Here is a 19,514-nt window from a genome sequence, read left to right on the forward strand (position 1 = left end):
AAGAGCTTATGTACAGTACAGAGAGGTCAAGAGCAGTGTTTTTCCTCTGCTTTTTTTAACCACTGGACAACTGACATAATGGAAAAAGATCTCCCAAGTGCTCGTGCAGTGCTGCCAAACAGCCAGATAAGATTAGTCTAAACTTAATGTTTATTACTTCCCCCTCCCCAAACACCCAAAAGCCTGCAAGGGAATGTGCATTTATTTTTTTATTTAAAAAAACCACACTGCACTCATTTCAAGGACTACCTTCTTGTGTAACTGATCACGAGCCCGCCACGCGCCACAGGCTGAGAAACCGTGGTAGGAGATGGGGGAGAGGGCACAAGAGCAAGACCTCTGCCTCAGTCCTCAACTTAGTACCTATTCCCCTCTGCAGACTGGGACAACTGGTTTAGCGCACGGCTCTTCCCCATTTGAAGGGCACAGGATCTGTCTACCTCGAAGGTGCGTACCTTGTCCGGTGCTCTCAGGTCAATAAGTTCTCACTGGCAAAGGCGAGGATTTCTCTTCTATGAAATTTGGAGGTTAGGAGCCCATTCAGAGCACTAACGACCGAGGCAAATATAACACTGTTCACTCACCGCAGAGGCATTCACTGCACGGTTCTGGTGTGAGGTGCTGTGTAACATCAGCTTGCTAACAGCAGGATTAGAACAGTTTATATTACCATACTCAAATTCTAGTAGCTTTTCAAAACAATACCATAAATAATGCTGCAGCAGCTTCATGAGGGAAAGATCAGGATAGAAAAATATGGCTATAGCTGAGGGAAAATAGTGGCAGAGCTATAAACTCTGGACCTCCTGCTCAGAGTGAATCGCTGAACGGTCCATCTTGGAAGCGGAAGAGCAGTATCCACAAGCTTACAGACTGGTGCTAGGAGCAGCAATCTCTGGAAAAACATGCACAAAGCAATTGCCCAATATCAGTTCCTCTCATTGCTTAGGTGTACCATCACCTGATGCCCAGGCTTCAGAGACTGGCACAGAAGGCAGTGAATCTGTGCCAAGTCAGGCTGAAAACACCTACCCCATTTTGTCAGTCTGTTCCCGTTCTCCAGTTGTAGCAGGGAATCTGCAGAGGGTGGCACAGTTGTGCGTCAGACCAGAGTAGAGACAAGGATACAAATTACCTTTAGGTGTCTCGTCTTTCCCCTTAGACAAAGCTAAGCGTATTTGAAAGAACAAGCATTTTCACATCGCTTATAGGTCAGAATAAGGATCAACACAGCCAGGGAAGAGCAAGCTCAGAACGGTCACGGGCGATAAGTGACTCATGAAATTCTAAGTAGCAAAATGTAAGGCAATCCAGAGAGGAGCTGAAAGTAAAAATAGCAGCTGCAGTCAAAAAGAAAAATTAAGCACAGGCCAGAAGAGATCTGTTAAACCCTGGCTGGAGCTAACACTGCTTCGTTCCCATACTGGCTGCCACAATGGCTCTTTATATACATACACATACATACATGCACACACTTCCATATGTTTTGTGTACATACTAGGCATTTTGTTTTGTAAAACACTTAGGAGAAAGGTGAAATACAAGTGCAAGATACCTGCAGATAACTGGGACAGAGATGGAAGGAAAGTGAGAACTGTGTATAAATATACAGAAGTTATTTGAGAAATTGAGGCTCTGAGCATGTTGTACGCAAACTTTGCAGCTGTGACATTTGATTATTAAGAAACCAGAGTGACTCAGTGCTAGCCTAATACTTCTGCAGATTTTAGCAATAAAATAAATGCCACGGTGCTTCCAGGTGAGAGCTCAGGCTCCCAGGTTCACATGTTTCTACTGCTCCGATCATCTAAGCAGGGCAGGACATTCACACCCTGAGCTTCCTCCCGTGTTTACGGCATCAAAGAGCATTAATCTCCGGCTCTTGGCAGGCGTATGGACTGATTAAAAACATACAAAATTTACACAAAGTGTTCTCGTGACTTGGGAGCTCAGAACAGTACTTCAAGTACTTCAACAACTCCCCTTTGAAAAAAGCAGGAACAGACTAGGCAGAAAGTTCCCCTGAAGATATTAAATCCCAGAGGGAAGGGAAAAGTAGCAAAGCAGTGCCAAGCAGGGTTACTGAAATCATGAACAGCTCAAAACATATTGTCTAGGAGAAAGCAAAAATGGAACCAAACATTTGGCAGGGGAGTGCTTCGAGTCCTCATAAGCACACAGGGATATTTACATTAATTGACAAAAGCATTAAGAGTAGCAGCATTCACTAGCTTCAGAAAGCAACAGGGTATTTTTCAGGAGTTCTTTTGTTCTGACAAACTACTCAAGTTCAGGAGGTTTGTTTCAACCCTGAAGATTTGGGTATTTAGGGATCACGAGTGGAGTTAGTTCAGCTCAATGGGAGCACTCAAGCCCAGAGCCAACATGACAGCCCTACATCTGGCTCCATTTAGATTCGTGTTCTTCTAGGATGCGCATTTCCCTTTTTACTGTATGTTATATAGCTCTTGTTAGGAAAAATCATCCTGCACCGATACGGGATCTGTCTGAACACACAGCAAAGACCAAGCAAGGAACGGCAGTGCCAGAAATACTGGAAAGGTACTGCAGGACATGATGAAACACTAGAAGCTCTCCCAGGAACTGCTCTTTTCACATAGATCCCAGGATGGTTTAGGTCTTTAAGCAGAGGCATTATCTGCATTGTCAGGAGAGCACTGTCCCTGGGGCGACATCATTTAATAGATTACAGCAATAATTACCAACCTGAGAAGGGCAGGAAATAAATGCCATGCATATTTGAGAAGGGAGCTGTGGATGGGACAAGGGAGCAAAGATTTGGCAGGAGAAGAGCCACCACACCGAGCGAAGGCTTCTGCTAGAGACCCTCAAAGGCGAAGAGGACCACCACTCGTTTAGGGCTGAAGAAAAGGCTTGCACCTTTCCAGATGACAAATCTGGAACTCACTTTAAAAACCTTTTCTATTCAGGTTTGTCAGTCGCATTTTGGAAGAGAACACCAAGTTTTCATGTACCTTATTTTCAGAGCCATGCTGGGATAAAAGCAATTTGAACAGATTAGAAAGCAACTATCAGCAGTCATTTTTCAGAAGCAGCTTTCTAGAATGCACGGATATGCTTCAAGCCATCATGTTATTTGCTGCAAAAAGCCCATGCCATGTTCAAGACTGCATTAAGATTTTCTAAGATGGAAAGAAAATTTTAGCCTACAGTACTAGAGGAACAAAGAAAGCTGCAAGAACAGCATTTTGGCTTTAAGCTTCGGCATAAAAAGTGTAATTTATTAAAGGAAAAGAAACTGCTGGATTCTATACTTCATACAAGCCAGTGACTTACACAGACAATTTGAACTCTGCGTGTCATCACCGCAGTGGCAGCTACGTAATGCTGAGAATAGAAGGGCTGCAAACAAGCTACAGGTGTGCTCTAGATGACCTTCTGTCCATTTATGGGCTCCGCCATCTCTGAAATACTTCACTTCCACCTCTGTACAGGTCAGAGATTGCCACAGCAAATTTCTTCCCTACTAATTCCTACCCCTGTGTTATCCAGAGCTCAAGCTGGCTGAGGACTGCTGGGTTAGGACACCCGTGCTCACTGGAACAGGCAGACCTGGGAGAGAATAGGATCTCGTCTCATTTACAAGCTTGTGAACGCTCCCAGTTCAGCTGGGACGAAGGCTTGCTCTGGAGCTATCTGTAATGCCAAAACCAGCAGTATCAGGCACTGCATACCGAGCCTGCCTCCGAGAGCAGCGGTGCGGAGATCAGGCTGGCCCAGAGGAAGGGGCCGAGACGTCACTCAGCCCTGGCTGTCCAGATAAGCTGGGCTGGGGCAGCAGAAATGGGAACCAGACAAAGAAAAACAAACCTTTTCCCGCAGCCGGTTGGGAGCTTCCCCGGGTCCTAGCGCTCCCCTTGGCGCTTCCACTCCCCAAGCTCTTGCCTCCTCGCAGCAGAACTAAGCCCTGCTTTGCTAAGCCAGCTCTCGTCTAGCATCGACTTGTTTATTCAACCTGAAACCTCAGCTGCACACTGCTTCGCTGGGGAGGTAACCTGCGCTTCCAGCAGCCCTCGCCCAACAGACAGCAAGGTGAGCCCTAGAGCAAGAGCCAGGCTTTTGGGGAGCTCAGCGAGAGAAGAGGTGGTTTTCAGCCGCTCAAACAGACTCACAGGGCAAGAGAAGCATGCTAGAAGGTGCAATGAGTCCGGAGTAAGAGTCACAACACAGCGGGTAGAAGGAAGCTGATGGATGGAAAGATGCTGTACTAGAAGACAGCAAAAGCAACATTAGAAGGGCCAAAGCAACTCAGTGATTTGAGCAGGAAACAACTCCCTGCACACCCACCCACCCCACCCAGAGTTCACAAGGAGAAAGGCCATCCTTGTGGTGTCAGTTCTGAAAACACAGCTGGGCCAACTCTGATCCCAGGCTGCCTTTTACTCTCACCTATCCCAACCAGCACTAAACAGCCTCCAAGTCAAACCATCAAAAGGTCAAATCCATACCACCTTCCATGCAACTAACCCAAGCCTAAATCAACAGCGCTACGAATATACAAGAGCACGGCCAACGTTTAGCTGCATTGTCTTCATAGGCTACTGGAAAGTAAGTTTGGTTTTGCTTTAAGCAACCTTGATTCCTGATACACACAGGAAGAACATCAGGAGAGAGAAAAATAATCTTGAGTAGACTAGCACTACAGCAATTAACAACACGGAGACTGGGTTTTATATGCTTTCTGAGAGTTGTCTGTAGTCAGCCCACATTTAAGAATGCCAACGTGACAGTACCCTGATCTGCACTGGTTTGTGGCACTTGAGAATCGGAGAGGGAAAAAAATGACTGGCACCAAATAACATACTGTGCACCTCGTAAACAGTCTCTAACCTAAGAAGTTTATAGCAAGTTTCAGAGCTGACTCAAGAGGAAGGAGAAAAGGGTTCACACAGCTGCAGCAATCCTGCATTGTTACTCAGCTGCGTGCACAGTTCTGTGGTTCAGTTAAGGTTTCAACAGAAAAAAAGAAAGGTAAAGGACAGCGTAAAAACAGCGTCGCTCTTCCCCAAAAGGCACGACTCACATTTGGAACTAGACAGATTATTTCTCACACCAGAGAGAGAGAGGTATCTTAGATAGAAGGCACTCTTAGCGTAAGAGTCTATTTTAAGACAGCAGCCAATACTTATCAACTCCAAATCAGGATGTTGATATTGGAAGGGACCAATCTCATCCAACCCATACAGTCAAGTTTCCACATCAGTTCTCCTTGGGCAGTTTTCTCCATTCTTTAGAGTCCTCCGGTGGCTTGAGCCACAAGCACACCCTTCTGATGGAGAAGCACCATGTCACTGAGTTACCAGCACTTATTTCATCAGCCAGAATAGAGATGTTGGAACTTCATGCATCTGCTCCAGTTTTTCAAGCAATATTGCCTATTTTATTTATAGCTTTAGCGATTGGAATAAAGTTAGGTACCAGAAGACATCCAAGTTAGATCACCGCTACCCAAGGACAAAGATAGGATGGATACAGTCTAAAGAACGTTTCCTTATCAAACTTCCTATTTGCTCTCGAAGGTTAAACAAGCCTGACCAGTCTAGCCAGCTGCAATTTTTCTGGTGATAGGTCCCTGCTTCTACGTTCTTCCGCATATGCATCGCCTAGTCCAAGAGCACAAAGGCTTCAGCTCCCGCCTTCACTTCCATCGACTTTTGGACAAGAGGTCCCAAAAGCTAGGTTCACTCCAAGACCACGAACATGCACTGTGGTCTTTGCTCTCCATACTAAATGAGTCATTTTATATAAAGAGGCTCCAGCACTCACTGTGGTATCCTGCACCTTACCCATGAATGGGTATGTTTTAAAAAAGCACACGGTAGAGAGACTCAGTTCATCAGCACACAAACATGTGACCAAATCACATTTCCAGCTCCTAGCCCCTCAGTCAAAAGACCAAACTTCCTCTCTGCTTGGCACGTGATTATCTAGAAGTCTAGGGTAAAAGCATTCTGCAGACTTAAAGTAAAGCGCTTATGATTGCACTAAGGGTTGGTGCAACTTCACCTGCAACAATGCCGCAAGCAATAACATCTCTCCTGAATAAACAGTAACACGATTTTGACTGAAAGTGATTAGTGGTTACCTATAGACGGGGATTTGAAAGGGTATTTATCAGGAAGGTCGACTCTAACTTTCCATACTCCACCTTCGTACGGTGCTGCAATGAAAAAAATGCAGGTATTAGACACTTCATAACTCATGAGAGAATAAATAGAACTACAGCATTAAGCAAAACAAATCTTTGGAAGAATACTTAGCTCCATCAGGGGGTAAGATTTCATATCAAACCTCCTACGGTAAAAGCCTTTTTCCTGTGCTGCCTGACAAGAAATACATGATTTTAACTGATACTGCAGAAGATCTTGGCACGAAGACACAAGAGCCTTATTAAAAACAGAGACTTTGGAATAATCTACTTACCTTTAGAGATGTTACTAAATTAAGGCTCACTGGAGACCTGACTTGTGATCTAGTCACTAGAAAAGCCATCTTAATTACAAACTGCACAAAAATTCAGATGACTGATGCAAAACTTATGAGCCAGGTCTAGAAAAGCTAAGGATCAACAAGAGCGGTGCTGAAGGCCATAGCAGAGGGCTTAGTTGTCCGAAGGCAGCGTCCAGCTCTCTCAGCTCCAAAGGAGGTGGTTCATCTGCATTAATGCTCACAGTTGTATTTCTCCCCGCCCTTGAGAGAGCAGCCTTCAGAACACAGCTACCCTTTGATTTCTCACCCCCACTTAGATTTGCTCATCTTTTCTTCCACTCCAGAAGAATGTGTCATTTCACTGTTCCCCACCATGAGCCATTTGTTTTTATAGAAGGGCTGGGTCATATACTTACTTCCTTGTGGTCCATAAAACTTCACGACAAATTCATTGAGTCCTCCTAAGATTGTGACTTCGTGTTTGCTCTCAATACTGATATATCAAGTAAAGGAAAACATTTAATCCGGGAAACAAACCCCATTTACTCAGATACAGGGAACTTGCTAGAAGCCTGTCAAACCAAGTAATTTAAAACCAAATATTCAAAATATTCTACAACATGCAATTTAAGCATCTTGACACATCTAAGTGACCACACCACCACAATGACGTTAGTAAAAGCCAATTCTACACACTGAAGAATCCCTCCCCCTGGATTGAGCAATCTGGAGATGATGCCTCCCTTCCCCTCAGAGCTGCTTAGTGTTTCCATCTACTTCTGCACAGTGTAAGCTCCGATTTAAGAAAATGCCGAGTCCCTATCAGCAACGTATTTCGAGACATATTCAGGCTGTGGAGGGGAGCTAAAAAAAAAAATATCTAGAAACAGCAACAGCTCCAAAGCCTCACTGCACAGAGACATGAACCCCAGGGGCAAGGCTTGGAGGTGAGGCCAGGACTCAGAAAGACCTCTCTCCTTTTCAGCGCGCAGGAGATGAGCCACAAAGCAGAAAGTCACCCTTGCCAACCACTCACATTAAATGTTTACTCTCCTGCCCAGATTAGAGGAGCAGAACTCACCCCAATCGCTGCTCTGACAAATGCGAGAGCTGATGAATTCAATTCTCCTTGGCTGCCTTCAGCGCTGTCAGATGGCCTCCCACAGCTACGATGCAAATTACAGCAATCTCATGTTAATTTGACTTGCAAGACCAAAAAACTCCACGTCTTCGGAGAGATGGCAGAAGGGCGAGATTATGAGGCACTGTTACAGTGCGAAAAGAACAACTGTATTTCTCAACATTTAAAGGAAAGAATCAAAGCGCCAGCACTTTGGGAAGAAGGGAATACAAACGGAAAGGCAAGAAATCTTCATTTCAAGTAAGGCTCCGTTAAGACAATTAATGGTGATGTTTCAGCACCCAAGCTTGCTGAAGAATTCTGCTGTAAGTCAGGGTTAATGGATTGTGAATAATATCCTACAGCAATTACCTTTAATCGATAATCTTAATATGAATTACGAGGGAAGCATCAGAAAAAAAACAGAGCAGGAGAAAAATCAAAGGTTTATTCCCACCCGAACTTCAGACGGCTTCAGCTCTGCACCACAAAGGCTGCCCCCATTTAAGGGAAGGGGGCAACAGCAGAGAATATCTAACAAAAGATCCTTAATATCACAGCAGCGAGCTTGGCAGAAGCGCTCAAGCTAAGAGGAACTGAAGCCAGGTTCCCTTTTACAACCAAGATTCTTCACTCTGATGCAAAAGGTTTTCCGCTTTCAAGGCACAAAATTCGCCCAGGATTCGCAGCCCACTTCGCAGCAATTACACAGACCCCCTCGCACCTTCATGGCGCTGAGCAAACAGGCACCCGTGTGTCTTGGCACATACCTATCTGCTCACTTACATACTCCTGACCAATCATGAATGTAACTGCCTGGGACATCCCACCAGGAAGAAGTAAGTCTCAGCTAAGGTCAAATCCCCGATCGCACATGAGGATCCATGAAGTCTGCTTAAGGTGCATCACACAATCTACTTTAAGAGAAGAGGCTCCTGTATCCGCAAGTGCCAACTGAATCCCAGCAGTCCGTGTGCGTACTCGGACGCAGGAGAACCAAGTCCCATCTGCAGGGTCCGTCAGGATTTATTACAGTTCCTCAAGTACAATGACTCCCAGACTGGACAGAGTTTTCCCGCAGTGCCAGCTCCAAAAGAGTTTGGACTCAATAACCTTCTTCCCCTCATTCTCATGGGGAGGGAGAAAAGTTTATAGCGGTTTGTTTTGGCTCAAGAGTTTTCTTGGTTCAGCATAAGCTGCTCTGCCCTACAGTTAAGCAGCAAGTAGCTCACTGCACCTGGCAGCCACCCAAGAGCAGCTCACAAAGGGCAGATCGATGCCTAACTGCCCCAAGCACAAGTGATTTCTCTGCCGAAAGCCATCTCTGGGAAAAGCTACAATCCCTACAGCTTTGCAGAGAGTAGCTTAGCACCAAAGTATTGCAGCTTGCTTCAGACCTGATGTTCAGGGACACTTGTCACCAGACCTTTTCATGTCACCCAGTACCGTGACAGCAAGTTTTAAATACGGGCTCGACTGAGTTTAAGCTCCTTTCAAAATGTACACATTCATCCAATGGATAACTATTCCAGGTTCAGAAATGGGCTCTTACACAAACCCGCCGTGTGTGATGATGCCCCCAAGTGAAACTTCTAATACTGAAGTATGTTAACACTTACAGCAGCTTCGTGGATCAGGTTAAATACAAATGGTTTTACTTAGGACTAAATCAAGTACCACTTAATAAAAACCAGCTCTCCCAGCCTGATCTTCAGAGCGAGCTCCAGAGCAGCTGCAGCTTATATGCTCTTCGGCTCCACAAGTTAATACTGACCGTAAATTAAAGCAGAGCTTTCTGCACTCAGACTCAGTCCTAGTGTTCCCAACTTCAAAAAACTATTAGTAAGCAACACGGTGCCATATTTGATTATTCTCCCTGTTGTGGCAAGGACCTAAAATTCCTACAAAAAAAACCAGCAAATGAGTTGGGTTCATGAAAGGGATAGGTATTGGGATGTGGATGCTGCGTTTGGGAACAACCGCATCATTTATTAACATGATACATGAGTTTGGGGACAGACTGAACACAAAGTGAATTTCAGCAATAAAGCCCTTGTATCAACACAGGGGAAGTCTCTGGAAATGCATTAGCAGAACTGAGGAAGCCCTCTTTCCTGGGCACGAGGTGAATTCTACATGAAATCCCATTTTCTAACACAAGTGGGGTGAACTGTCTTCTGGTTCCCCTCTCCCATCAAGTTTTCTCTAAAGGTAGAGATGTCCAGGAATTTGAAACCTTGAAATTCCACTAATAAAATGATTGAGAGCACTACTGGGAAAAGTCCGTGGAGCAATTACAGAAAGAAAAACATTTACACCCTACAAGTTCTTTCCGTCTCCAGGAAGTCTTCAGATCCATTCCCTTAGCACACGTGATCCCCAGGAAACATTTATTGCACAAGCTGGGACTCCAGGAAGACCAGGAACCCGACACAGACCTCAAGGCTCCTCCATCCCACAAAACGGTACCAGGGAACCCTCTAACAGCACAAGGGAAAAGCATGGGGGAGCAGCAGAAGGGACTTGACACATTTGGAGGACTGTCCACCTGGACCACGTTCCCAGAGAAAGCCCCGCCATGGCTGAGGGCAGCGTATCTCCAAGTAAAGAACACAGGCTCTGACCTAACTATTTCCTCAGCTCAGACAGATTTCTTCCGTAAGGCAAAAGTCTTACAACCAAATCCCAAATGAATCCCGTTCCAAACACACCAACAATTAATGAGCTGTCTCAGATCCAAGAAAGAGTTGCCAGTTTGGAGACTCACAAGACTTAAGGAACCCCGTTGTGCCTAGGGCACAACGAACCCCCTCTCCTACACTCAGAGCTAGACAGGGCCTGGTGCTGAATCCCGCAGCAAGCCCAAGTAGCTCCCAGGAAGGAGAAACACTCCAGGTCTTCAGAAAACAGAGTACAGCTTCAGGAAGTCCCAGGAAAAGAGCGTCAAGAATTTGGAGCAAGATTTCCACAATTAAGGTGACCAGACTGTTCACAGCAACCCCTGCGCATTTCTCCCAGGGTAGCTACGTTCACGTCCAGGATCCCCATCCACCTCTTTCATGGGCTACTCATGTAAATCTGTACAGAAAGCACACACAGGAGCGCTCAGGACTTCAAACACGCAGTCAGCATTTACGGGGAAGACCACAAACCCCTTACCTTGTTTTAGTCTACTCTGTCCAGACGAATTCCTCTATGCCCACACTCTCTCTCACCGCACTTTTCATTATTCAGATTTACAAAAGATAATGAGCAGTTAATGGATAAAGACTTTAACGTTCTCGATTCTGGTTGCAATCCAGTGGTTCATACTGGTACGAGCAGTCTGCCTTGTTTCCACAGCAGGGCACACAGCCGCATGTACACGGGGTGAAGACTGCAGAGCTACAAAACCAGCCTGTAACACATCACATGTGCTAAAGTGTTTAACGAATATACAAACAAAACCCTTTCAAGACTCTCAGCTTGCTCCTAGTAGTCTAGGTGACTTATGGCCTTACTGCTTTTATCTCCTTATCATCTCAGTATACTAATTTGACTTTGTGTCAAATATAGCCAGCATAAAAGCCAAGAGAAAAGAGAAAAATCTGGATACAAGTCAGGTTTCTAATGGATAAGAAGTTCAAAAGCTTTACCTTAAGACCACAGAAACTAGAAGGGAGTCCTGACGACCTGAAGATAAATTATCTTGGTCCCAAAACTATTAAGAGAATTTTAATGCCTGTAAGCGTCGAAAATATTTAGATCATGATATAGAAAGCAAGCTTATTTTCAAGTATCAGTTCAGAAGGGGTTGCTAGGAGAGAGACAGAAGGGAATTTTTCTGCGGCTGATTACAGACTCCCTATATAGTCCCTGAAATGTGCCAGAAGCGCAAAGGCCAACCGCGCCACGTATTAGCATTACAGTAACATCCACAGCCCCCTATCAAGATCAAGGCTCTATTGTTCAGGGTTGAGCTCGTAGGAAATTGTTTCTTCGGTCAGAATGAAAAGTGATTTAAAGCATTTTGCCTATTCTGCGTTGGGACAAAAAAAACCACACGAAACCTTTCAAATCTGGAGAGTGAGAGACTGCCCAACCATCAGTCAGAAACAGACTGGCCACTGTGGATTTGCCTGTTCCAGGGTCGAATTCCCATTCCCTCATCCTTGTGCAGGGCCACCCACCACCGTAGGGCTGGATCTCCCCTGCAGTAATAAAAAAAAAAAATGTTAGGATTTGACTTCACACCCAGATCTCCCAAAATCCCAGATGAACATCGCGGCCAACAGATGGCTAGTCTGTTTGCAGGGTTGAGTGGCTTTTTCCTGGCAAACATTTAGCCTGAAAAAAAATCCCTTAATTAAGTTTCTTTAAGATTAACATAAGTTATAGGCTTGAGCAAATCAGTTTCCCAGCTAAAAATATTTCACTGAAAATATTTTTGCAAGCCTAGCAACACAAATGGCCATGAGCAGCCTGCCCCAAAGAGGCAGACAAAGCAGAAAGCTGGAATGCCCCAGGGAAAAAACAAAGTTGTGTATTTACCTACGTGTATCTCAATACAAGTGGCAGATAGGTCGATGGTCACTACCAGAAAGCAAGTCCCTGCCTTCTGAGGATCTCTGCCACATCCTCACTTACTTACAGAGACTTGTCTACAGCTATCCTTCCAGGTGAAGGACCTCATCAGAAAACATTCTGAATTTGAAGGAAAAAAATCAAAAGACCACACTTATGTATATTCAAAAAAAAAAAATCACCCAGCTCTGCCACCTAAGCAGTTGAGATCCCATCTTCGAGAAAATAACTTGCCATATTTTGTGGCAAAGGGTGTTTTAAAAATGAGATTAACACAGTTGATTTTTGAGTTCGCGAAGAGCTTTGCAGGCAGCGAGTGCCGCTATACCACCCATGCGATGGAAGTGCAGCCACTCCAGCTGCTTGTGGTACAGAAAGCACCGCTCTGCTTGTTCGAGGCATCAGAGGGATGAATTCTTCTGAAGTATTTGCAAGCAGAATTTTGCAACACAAATAGCCTCTAATATTGGGACTGATGGTTATTCATGTTTATTTTCTTACAAAGGTGAACGAGTTCCACTCTAAGAAACACTTACACAACCTGCAGTTATCTGTAAGGAGCCCTATGATTTAGCGGCGTTACCGGTTACACTGACGCGTGGGCAGCAAAAGGGCAAGTTCAGCTCAGTCGCCTCCCTGCCTCCAAGTCTTCATAGGCTGCCTTGCCTCCTCTAAACTCTCTGCCTTTATCTGATACAAGTTACGCGAGGTGCAAGTTGCACACGTGAAACCACAGCTGGCACCGGGACTTTGATGCTTTAAGTGTCAGGAATATTTATTCTTATTTTCCCCAAGTAAAAGTCCCTGCCCTTTACTCACATTTAACTTTCTTCACACTTCTCTGCCTATCACTGCAGCACACCAGAAGAAAGGACACTTAGTCAGAAGCAAAAAAGGTTATAAAGAAAAAAAAAACTCCTGTGATTTCTTTGAGCAGCAAGAGGCAGCACTTTTTAGTCACCCTGTTTGTTGCAAACGTCTTGAGAACTCCAGGCTAAACCCATTCAGATTATTAAAATCCATTGGTTTTCCCCCAAGCTAGTTATTCTCGTTGCCACAGGGCACACTCACAGCTTCCAGCTTCAAGCAAAGGGGTTTTCTAGCACCAGAAATAGGTTCGCTATTTACCAAGAACGTTGTGTTGAACAATTTCTGGTGTCGGTATCCACAGCCCCATGGTCTGCACCAGCCTGAAGAAGAGAAGACACCACTGGGGCAATCTGCAGTTTATCTTCACGTACCTGGGGCAAACCTCAATCTTCCTTTGTCTGAATTGGGCTTGCCCAGGAATCCCACAGCTTTGAAAGACACAAAACTCACTTAAATCCTACAGCGTAAAGAAGCAGCACAGCAAGTCACTCGCGGGCAGTCGTGGAAAGCTCTGAAGACAACCAGCTTTCTCATCCCTCCACCCTCCTTACCACTGCAATAAGTGAGTCGGGGACAGCATTACACAGAGGTGGTTTCACTCATTGGAAGACGATGGCTGGTTATGATTGCAGCCGAAAATGCTCTGGAAGCAAGGGAATAGCAAATGAATAACTGAACAGCAACCTGCGCTTGGTTGCCTAGTTTTTATTTTATTGCACGCAAGCGTTTACTTATTAGAAATGCAGTTTTGCTTTAAAAAAAAAAAAAACATTACCCACCGCTTCTCTACCAGATTTTAACTGACTGAGATGAGAAATCACACAAGAAAGAGCATTCTTAAGTTATTCTGCACACACCCTTCACAATTTCACGTCAAGGATGGCAAATTTCCCCAAGATAAACACCCTTGTCACCAGCAACCCCATCAAAAGGCACTTTCCAAGCACAGTCACATGTACTGAAAGGCACTTCACGGGTGCGATCGGGGTTTTTGGGAGAAGGAACTGCTGCTCCAGCAAGCCCTCCAGTCTGGCTTGCTTTCTTTGGAGCTCATGATTTACATCTGGCCACTCTCCACTAAACTTTGTGCCAAGAAGCTGGAGTAATAAGGAAAAGGTAGAAGGAAAAGCCAGCCTTCCCCAGAAAACACTTTGCATACGAGTTGCCTGCTATGAACCGATTAGAAACTAAGTCAGCATTTTTCCTACACTCCAGGCTTCAAACCTGGTCTTCCCTCATCAGAAGTAAAGGGAACCACCACAAGAAGACAAGGTATATCTCATACCATGCTGGATTGAGTAATACTGCCCTTTTCCTTCAGAAAACAAATTAATTCATTGCCTTCCCCACTCTGTGCTGTTCCCTTGAAAAGTTTCAACTTGTTTAGAAAAAGACATAGCAGACAGATATGTATTTTTTTGCCGTAGAGAAAACAGATTGGAATAAACTTGTTTAAAACTGTGTTCTCAAGCTTCCACTGGATGGGTCAACATTTAATTGCAGCGGTGGCACCAAGAGCTCCTTCGCAATCAGATTAGACAGGAACACAATCAGTGTCATTTTGACAGTAGATAACGAGCGCCGTAGCCAAACTCCAGTTATGCGGTGCTGATTACTGTGCAATTCGTTTGCATTTACAGACAAGGAAGAACACAACATGTACAAGCATCAGGCCCTCATTTTACTAGGTATCGTTAGCCAAGAGCAATTCAGGATGAGAACACGTACGGGCCCAGGATGACACCTGCTGATTTGCATCGCAGCGGAGCTTTGCTTGCGAGATGACTGTGTTTCGGTGCTATGCGTGGTGTTCGTCAGTCCCAGGAGCAGCACGTTTGACGGAAATGGCTTGAAACCACTTAGAACTGTGACCTACGCAAGGGTTGCCGAGGTGCTGCTCAAGAAAGGCAGGGAGATGAATGAATCAAGTTGAGAAGAAGCTGGCACACAAGATTTTTAAACATGAAAGGAAGAGACTGGACTTGATGAAGGGGAGTCGGAATGAAGTTGTGATCAATACAGCTTAACCGATGTTCCTGTGTATGACCATAACGCAACATAGCATTGCCTCCACAAGCACAATACTTCTTCGAATCTCGGAAAGAGAGGACACACTAGAAACCAAGAGAATTTAAATGCAATTAGTCTATAATGATAAGCAACTGTGAATTAGCAAACTCCTTAAATAGATCCTAGCTGGAGATGACTGCACAGTTTGAGAAAGGCGTCCTACCAGAAAGGACTAGCAAGGAAGACAACGTATAGAGCCATGACACAGGAGCATAAGGCCCAGGGCTTCTCTGGGATAACCGGAGAAGCAGAAAGGTCCCCACGATACGATTGCACTGGTCTCCTCTGACCCAATGCTCAAGCCTTCCAGAAGACTTCGATACAAGCTGCTCACCTGGCGTGAACAAGGCAGAAATAATCAGGAACCTTGCGCTTTCAGCCAGCCACCAACCCAGAAGCCACAGAATTCACTATGCTGACATTCAAAGTCAGTCACGGGGGAAAACAGAGTCAGATCCAGAAGCATCAAAGATGACAGCAGTAGTAGTTTACATAGCAATACATCTGTCTCTAAGCTAAACGACTAGATATAATATTTGCATGGCTACAGCTTCCATCAAGAGAAGTTTGTTACCATGGTGATTGTACACACCGGTAGGATCAGAGCATTTAACATACAAATAATAAACTTCTCAAACAAGTGAGAAATTTCAAGTGTGTTTTAAGTGAAATATCAGGAGAAAATAAAATAATTTCTTTTTCCAGTTGTGTTGAGTACAGTTCATTTCCTCTTTGTGAGGATTCAAGAATTGCCAAGACACTTGTCAAAGAGAAACCGTGGTTGTAAAACCACAGAATTGAGAGCGTGACCCCAAACGTGTGCTAGACCTGACACCAAGCCCAAGATTTAACTGTGTTTCGGGGGCTGTGCCCCATCACACGTTTTACAAGAATGTACCACGTCTGTGAAAAGCATTTTGCTTTTCACGTGTTTGCGCAGTTGGAATACTTCACTAATTTAGACTTCCCGAAGACATGTGTTATTTTAAGATGCGGTCTTTTCCCTCAAGTGAAGTTTGTTTTAGGTTTCCGTAGACTTTACTGAAACGCTTTTTTACTCCAAGAAACCTACACAGTCATTTAGAAACTGCGAGCATGTCAAGCCACACAGCAACAGCGACATAAAACCCCAAACGTACAAACAACCATCTCCTCAGGCTGCAAAGCCCTCGGGATGTGACATGTTTGCAGTCAAAGCAGAGAGATGCAGAGGAGGTCAGCAGCTGAGCTTTGGCAAAAGGTTTTATTTAGGAAGACAATCTAGAAGTATCTCGAGTTCTTGGTTTTAAACAAGATACAAAGTTTAATGGGGAGCAGGAGAAAGCATCAAAGCAAGTATTTTCATTCTGGTAAATTCAGAGTTATATTCTGTTGAACATAAGCTTAATATTAACATGCTTTGGCATGGAGCAGTTACCAGTTCTGGAACCAGAGTCCCCATCCTCTTTGCTCCCCTTTACCAGGATCTTTTCTGGCCTGCAAGGGATGCTGAATTGGGCCACAGAGACTCACTGAGGAGATGCTGATACACTGCATCGGCTTGAACTACATCATAACACTGCATTGAGAAAGTGTTAAATATGGGAATCCTGAGAACTGTTTTAATAAACACTTCACACTGGGATGTCTCTTCAACAAAAACCCTGAAGTCCTCTCTAAAAGAGACTTCGCACAAAGAAACTCAAGCTTCAACTATTAAAACATCGTAGCGGAGAGGAAACACATTTAAAGTCCAGTCTAGGATCCCGCTCCCTTGGAATCAGGGTAACATATCACGACAGCTCTCCATGGCCTGCCAGGAACATAATTCAGTGGGATTTTTTTCCTTTTTTTTCTTTTTTGTGTGTGTGTACAGGCACAACAGAGGTGAGACTCACAAGAAAGCGCTGGTTTAGCGCAAAAACCCTGGCAACACACCAAGAACCGGTCCATGTGATAAGCATATGCGATGAGAGCAAGACGGTTAGTTGCTCGGGCTGCCTTTCTAACAAGTACAGAAGGGTTTGGCAACATGACTGGAAAGATAGCTGTGGGGCACCCACTTAGATGTATTGCTTTAAAACCGGATCTATGGAAGAGGCTTGCTTTGCTGACCTTTGCTATAAACCTAATGGAGCCGACAGCTGGAGCAGAGTATCTGAAACATCAGAGCAGAAACAAAAGATCGAGCTGCTCTGTAAGCACCTCTTACACCAAGGATACTGAGCTATCTACAACGTAGCGTTGTTCTGCAGAGTTCCTTCCAACCCTACACCAGCAGATGCGAGAGTACATGGAAATACTCAGGGATGTATTTCTTGCTCGCTGAGGTCACACCTGCACCAGGTTTTTTTTTTTTAAAGGATTTTGTAAACTGCAGTCTTCAGAATTGAGACAGCGACAACTATTTGAAATGCCAGCTAGAGCAAGCTGTGCTTAAACTGTGAATAAGACTCAAAGCCCAGAGCAAGCATTGACGTGGACAGTGCCAGTGAAAATTAAGCAGTGCTGCTCCTTACAAAGCTTCTTCAACTTTAAGCATTCAACAACCATTAACGTCCTGAGCTTATGTGCTTAATATCAAAAATCCTAGTAGCGAAGTGCCACCCACCTGGGTGTTTTCTGTACCAACGAGAATGGCAATAAGGTCTCTCAAAGACACTTTAGAAATGATTTCTCCCTCTGAAGAACAGGGCACAACTGACATTTGTTTGTTACAGAATACTTTGCTACTTGAGCCAGAAGCTCCAGCGTTTCTGAGCCTTTCTGGAGAAGGGTTGTTATCTGCCAGGCCTCAAGGAAACGAGCTTCAAAACAAAGCTCAGAAACCACTAGTATTTCTATAGGATGGGTGTAGAAATAAAAGCAAACTGAATTTGGAAATTAAGCTAGAGATTAGTACAATTCCCTTGACCTCAAGGAACACAGGGGAAAAGTCATTGTGCGCCTTCAAGCCAGATTGCCCACCACCCGTAACAGCCCAATTTGAAGTAACACATGATGCTCTACCAGATACAGGTGTTTGTTTCAGCGTGGATCACACCCCGAGGCACCTGTGGATTTCTGTTCCTTTCAAACCACTTTATTAGAAATACATTTTTTCAAGGACAAGTTAAATTCCGCTCCTCTGCTGATTCTTAGGTTCAGCAAACACCACACAGACCGGCTTGCTAGCAGGTGGAAAATCATCAGGGTGAACATCGCCCTTGAGGCTGTCCACCTCCTGCCTATGCCAAGGGGCTTACACTGGTATGTCCATTAACAAAATGCTGTCATTAACCAGTCCGTCGATACAGCACCCACACCTCGTAAGGGCACATCTGAAATCGGTGACGGGGCTCCTAAGGGCAATACGCCTTTTATAGACCGTTTGCAAAACCTCGAGGAGCAGATTTGTCCTCTCTGTGCTACAGCAAGGAGTCCTGACAGAGCCTGCCAGAACTTCTGGAGGGATCAGATTTGCTTCTCTCCTCCTCAGTTTTGTTAAAAGGCGTCTCAGGAACCACGTTTTAAAGGAACAACTCAGACAGGATTTTACACACGATGTTGTTGGTTTTTTTTAACCCAAACAAATGACCTGAAGGACAGAGCGAGAGACGACTTTACTCCATATCTGAATCACAGAACCAGTGAAGTTATGACAACCATGACCACAGTTTCCAACACAGACCATACGCTGTTTTCTCTCAAACCAAAGCGGGGGGGGGGAAAAGTGATTTAGGAACAAGCACCTTTCAGACCTTGGTTACACACAGCAGCCAAAGCTTATGGACACTGTTTTCCTTCTTTCTAGGTCACCTGCAATATAAAAGAGAAAACACCAAACAGTCCCACGTACCAGGAAACTGCAGTTCAGTTTTGCTAAGAGCAAAGCTGTAGGAGCTTCCTGCGTGCCACAGCTCTGTGCACAAATGCCTACAACAATCCAATATGCCATTGTCATCGCTATTAAATCAATTATCCTCTTTATTCTTACTATGTAACGAGAGCAATGGGGCACTGTAGCCTATTCACTGCTTCCTCAACAGATCTCATAAACAGATCCAACATCCCAGTGCTGGCTGTGAAGAGACAAGATGCACAAGGCAAGTGGTTTTGCCCCAGCTTTATGTTGTTCAGTCCATTTGGCCATCTGTATTTGAAGGTTTAGTTTACAAAGATGGCTCTATCACTCCACTTTCTACCTACTCCAAGTCAGGTCGGCTTCTGTTGTACCTATCAGTCTTGAGAAAATACCAATAGAAACACGTTTCCAAGGTTAGGCAGAGGGTCGATGCGTGCTGTTTCCCATCCATCAAGCCACTAACTAACCGCAAACATGGCATGGCTTTGTCAGTTAATCACCAAACCATCTGTAAAGAGTTCACTTCTTTATCAGTCCTGGAAATTTAAGAAATCGGGCTGGTGCTTCTGTTAGTCTCAGCAATTCCTCTTGCATCCA

At 44.7% G+C, this 19,514-nt stretch overlaps 1 protein-coding gene across 2 annotated transcripts in view; it reads right to left on the reverse strand.

Moving 5' to 3' along the window:
• Positions 1 to 19,514, reverse strand: part of UBE2H (ubiquitin conjugating enzyme E2 H) — a 52,175-nt gene that overhangs the window by 17,629 nt on the left and 15,032 nt on the right. For both annotated transcript variants that reach the window (XM_059816939.1, XM_059816938.1), the window contains exons 2-3: positions 6,888 to 6,964; positions 6,128 to 6,202 (exon numbers count right to left, since the gene is read on the reverse strand). In XM_059816939.1, coding sequence (XP_059672922.1) covers positions 6,128 to 6,202; positions 6,888 to 6,964 — 152 coding nt within the window. The remainder of the gene's footprint in view (positions 1 to 6,127; positions 6,203 to 6,887; positions 6,965 to 19,514) is intronic.

The sequence above is a fragment of the Gavia stellata genome, chromosome 4, assembly GCF_030936135.1.
Source record: "Gavia stellata isolate bGavSte3 chromosome 4, bGavSte3.hap2, whole genome shotgun sequence".
NCBI classification, from domain to species: domain Eukaryota; kingdom Metazoa; phylum Chordata; class Aves; order Gaviiformes; family Gaviidae; genus Gavia; species Gavia stellata.